At 48.3% G+C, this 3,609-nt stretch overlaps 1 protein-coding gene across 5 annotated transcripts in view; it reads right to left on the bottom strand.

Annotated features, from left to right (window-relative positions):
* The window catches only part of Wdyhv1 (WDYHV motif containing 1), a 19,393-nt gene that overhangs the window by 5,934 nt on the left and 9,850 nt on the right, over positions 1 to 3,609 (bottom strand). For 2 of the 5 annotated variants that reach the window (XM_021183931.2, XM_029469441.1), the window contains exon 3: positions 3,322 to 3,372. In XM_021183931.2, coding sequence (XP_021039590.1) covers positions 3,327 to 3,372 — 46 coding nt within the window. In that variant the 3' untranslated portion in view covers positions 3,322 to 3,326. Of the gene's footprint in view, positions 1 to 552; positions 706 to 3,321; positions 3,373 to 3,609 lie in introns of those variants that run through there. The other 3 variants (XM_029469440.1, XM_021183928.2, XM_021183929.2) reach the window with 3 other exon arrangements.

Below are 3,609 nucleotides of genomic sequence, written 5' to 3'. Positions count from 1 at the left end.
TCTCTGTGTAGCCCTGGCTGTCCTGGCACTCACTTTGTAGACCAGGCTGGCCTCGAACTCAGAAATCCGCCTGCCTCTGCCTCCCGAGTGCTGGGACTAAAGGCGTGCGCCACCACGCCCGGCGCTTTTTTCTTAATACATGTGCCGTGTGTGTGTGTGTGTGTGTGTGTGTGTGTGTGTGTGTGTGTGTTCTGTGTGTTCAAAGGTTACCTATGGGTATCAATCTCTCTTTCCACCATGTGGATCTCAGAGATGGAGCTTGGGTCTTCAAGCTTGGCTGGTCCTCAGCACACTAATATTTCTAATGCCACCACCCCTTATATGATGAGGCACCTTTGAAACTTTAAGATGCTCTTAAGTTCTTATAGAACAGGCACACCAATAATGCAGAAACAGGGGGACAGAGACAGAGGGGAGAAGGGAGGGGAAGCAAAGAGGGGGGAGGGGAAAAGAAAGGAGAAGACAGAGGGAGAGAAGGAGGGAGGCAGAGAGGACTGCTGTGTACACACCAAGTCTTACTTCAGAAAATCAGTAACTTAGTACTGAGTTTCCTCACCTCCTAAACTGCAGATGAATGTCATCATCAGACTTAAGGGCATCTTCTATGTAAATGTCGAAAGGGCAGGGAAATGGCAAAATAGTGTCAAGATCATAAATGAAGCTCTGTCCTTCCCTTGACACATGAAGCAGAACCACATGGTAGTCCTAGGAATAATAATCACTGAGGTTAACCCAGGTAGTGGAGGACGGTCCGTTCCAGCATTGCAAGGTCAGCGCACAAGCATCAGCAGGAAAGCAGCAGCCAGGCTAACGTCACCCTCCTCGGAATACCAAAGCTAGACGATAATAAAAGGCAAAGCCGCAATACTGAAAAACAGCCAGTGACCGGGAAATGTCTCAACAACCGCAGTGTGTGACACACTGTTCCGTGATATCCAATGTTCTACAGTTGAACAGGAAAACCAATTGTAGGACACAGATGTATTTTGTATTATATTTTAAAGTATGATCATCTAAAGATGGACGCGTGCATTCAAAAGTGTACGCTCATTCACACATATGAATGCTGAGGCGGCAGCTACAGAGATAGCTTCCACACACTGGATCTTCGCTATTCCCCCAAAGAAACCCTTTGGTTGAAGGTTTACTTATCAGGGTGAGATGAGACAGACAGTGGAGGCTTCAAGAGGTGAGGCCAGGATGGATGAGGTGACACACACTCCAACACTCAAGAGGGAGAGGCAGGTGGGTCCCTGTAAGTCCAAGGCCAGCCTGATACACATAGAGAGTTCCAGGCCAGCCAGAACTACATACTGAGACCTTAACAACAAAAACACAGTGAAGCCTAGTGAGAAGTCTGCTAGTCACTGGAGGAGAATCACTGAAGGAGATATTGGGAGCCCAGTCCTTTCCCCTTCTCTCTCTCTCTCTTTGGCTCTGCCCCACCACGTGTAGCTGCCGCACTCCAGTCACAAATGCAGAGCCAAGCAGTCATAAACTGAAACCAGAAACGAGCACAAAATAAACCTTTCCTGTGCTCATCTGGGGCTTCCCGGGGCTGGGGCGAAGAAGGATGCAACGTTCCAATTTGTATTACTCTTCTAATAAAAAAAACGTTAAACCAAAAAAAAAAAAAAAAAAAAGAAAAGAAAAGAAAAGAAAAAAGGAAACCAAACCAAGCAGCCAAGCTCTCATCTGCCTGAGAAGGATCTCACCTCAAGGGAGGAGAAAGTCAGCTCTCATAGCCCTGCCTGGTGACAGAATGAACGCCACTACCTCTTACTCTCATTGTATGGCAATGTATGGCAATGCAGGCACTCCAAGGTGGAAGGTGCTGACTGGTCTGTAAGCTCACAGGCTGGCGAGCCTAGAGTCCACAGTAGGGCAACAGAAACAAAACAGATACAAGGCACTGCCAGCACCAGCTGACGGTTAGGAGGGCACGGGGCTCTCAAGGGACATGAACGCAACGCTGGTGTTTCAAGCCCAGGAGACTGTGCACTAGAACACCCGCTGAGCTTAAAAGCCGCTCACAGCACCTCTGTTTCCTCTGCACGCTAACGCTTTCCCTATGAGATGGAAGGATATGAATACAGGAAACACCATGTGCCCAATGCTCCCTGCACTACAGCTCCAAGTGACGAAAGGAGAAATGGGTTGTCTATCCAGTGCACGCACGCACGCACACACGCCCTCCCTCCCTCCCTCCCTCCCTCTCTCCCTCCAGGAGTTAAGAGCTGCTCCCCCTAAGAGTCCCACTTCCTCCTGGCCTGATGACTTTGTACTTTCCTCCACCACGGCAACTGCCAGTCACCTTTACCTAGGACTTAGTGAAGAATGACTTAGCCAAAGACGACTCAGCAGGAAAAGGAATCAGCCACAAAAGCCTGACAATTCAACTTCAACTCCTGGGACCCATGTAACAAGCCATGGATATGGTGTTGTTGGTAATGTATGGCAATGTATGGCAATGCCGGCACTCCGAGGTGGAAGGTGCTGATGGGTCTGTAAGCTCACAGGCCTAGAGGCCACAGTAGAGCAACAGAAACAAAAGAAACTCTGCCTCCACACGGCAGGTGAGAAGCAACACTATAAGATTGTATTTTCCCCTCTGTGTGCACCTGCTACACATGCACACACATGCAGTAGACAAATCATAAAATAAATATTCAGAAAAAATACTAAGCCTGGTGGGGGGGGGGAGTGAGAAGGGGAGAGAGAGTGAGAGAGAACATGCAAGAGCACACACTAAATCTTGAAGCTTTCTCTAGATAAACTAACACGGAAACTTATACTTTTTAATCAGTCTCCAGATAAGTCAAACATGCAGCCAGGCTATTATGTAATACCTGACACAAACAACCTAAGTGGGGAACAGTTTATTTTGGCTCATGGTTTCAGAGACTACAGCCAACCAACCCTACGGGAAAGGCATAATGCAGGGAGTGACTGTCCACAGCAACAGGAACAGGAAGCAACTGTTCCTCACATGACAACAGGCTAGGAGAAAGAGAGAAAGAGAACACCCCTCATAACCACAGGTAGGTAGGTAGAACCTTCAGGGCCCAGTCCCAGTAACACACTTCTGCTACCTAGACCTCAGGTCTCATGGGTTCCACAGCCTCACAGAACAGCACCCCCAGCTAGGGGATGTCCATAGTGCTTCTACCCCAGGCATCCTTTCTCAGAAGGTCCTTTTACTAACAATTGTCATAGCCTTGCTCTAGTGTCACTTCAATTCCGTAGTCTTCACTACAGCAAACTGGTCACTCAGAGGCCACACAGAACAACGCATCAGAGACGCTCAGGTGGCCATCTTACCCAGATCACAGGTCCATTCTCAGGTCTTGCCTGCTGTTTCCAAATAGGTACCTACAAAATATAGGATATCCGTGAGTTTCACTCAAATCCTGTAGATCCTCTAAAGCAGCACACTGATGAGCAATAAACTAACCCTCTGCTGGGTGAGCAATGTGGAGGGCTTGCTGCTCTTGCAGAGGGAGGACCCAGGAATTCCAGTTCCACGGACTCCAACCTTCTTCTGCCTTCGGTAGGCACAGTGCACACAAGGTACACAGACATATATGTAGGCAAACATACATACATATT

This window comes from Mus caroli, chromosome 15, assembly GCF_900094665.2.
Source record: "Mus caroli chromosome 15, CAROLI_EIJ_v1.1, whole genome shotgun sequence".
NCBI classification, from domain to species: domain Eukaryota; kingdom Metazoa; phylum Chordata; class Mammalia; order Rodentia; family Muridae; genus Mus; species Mus caroli.
This window is presented reverse-complemented; position numbering and strand designations above follow the sequence as displayed.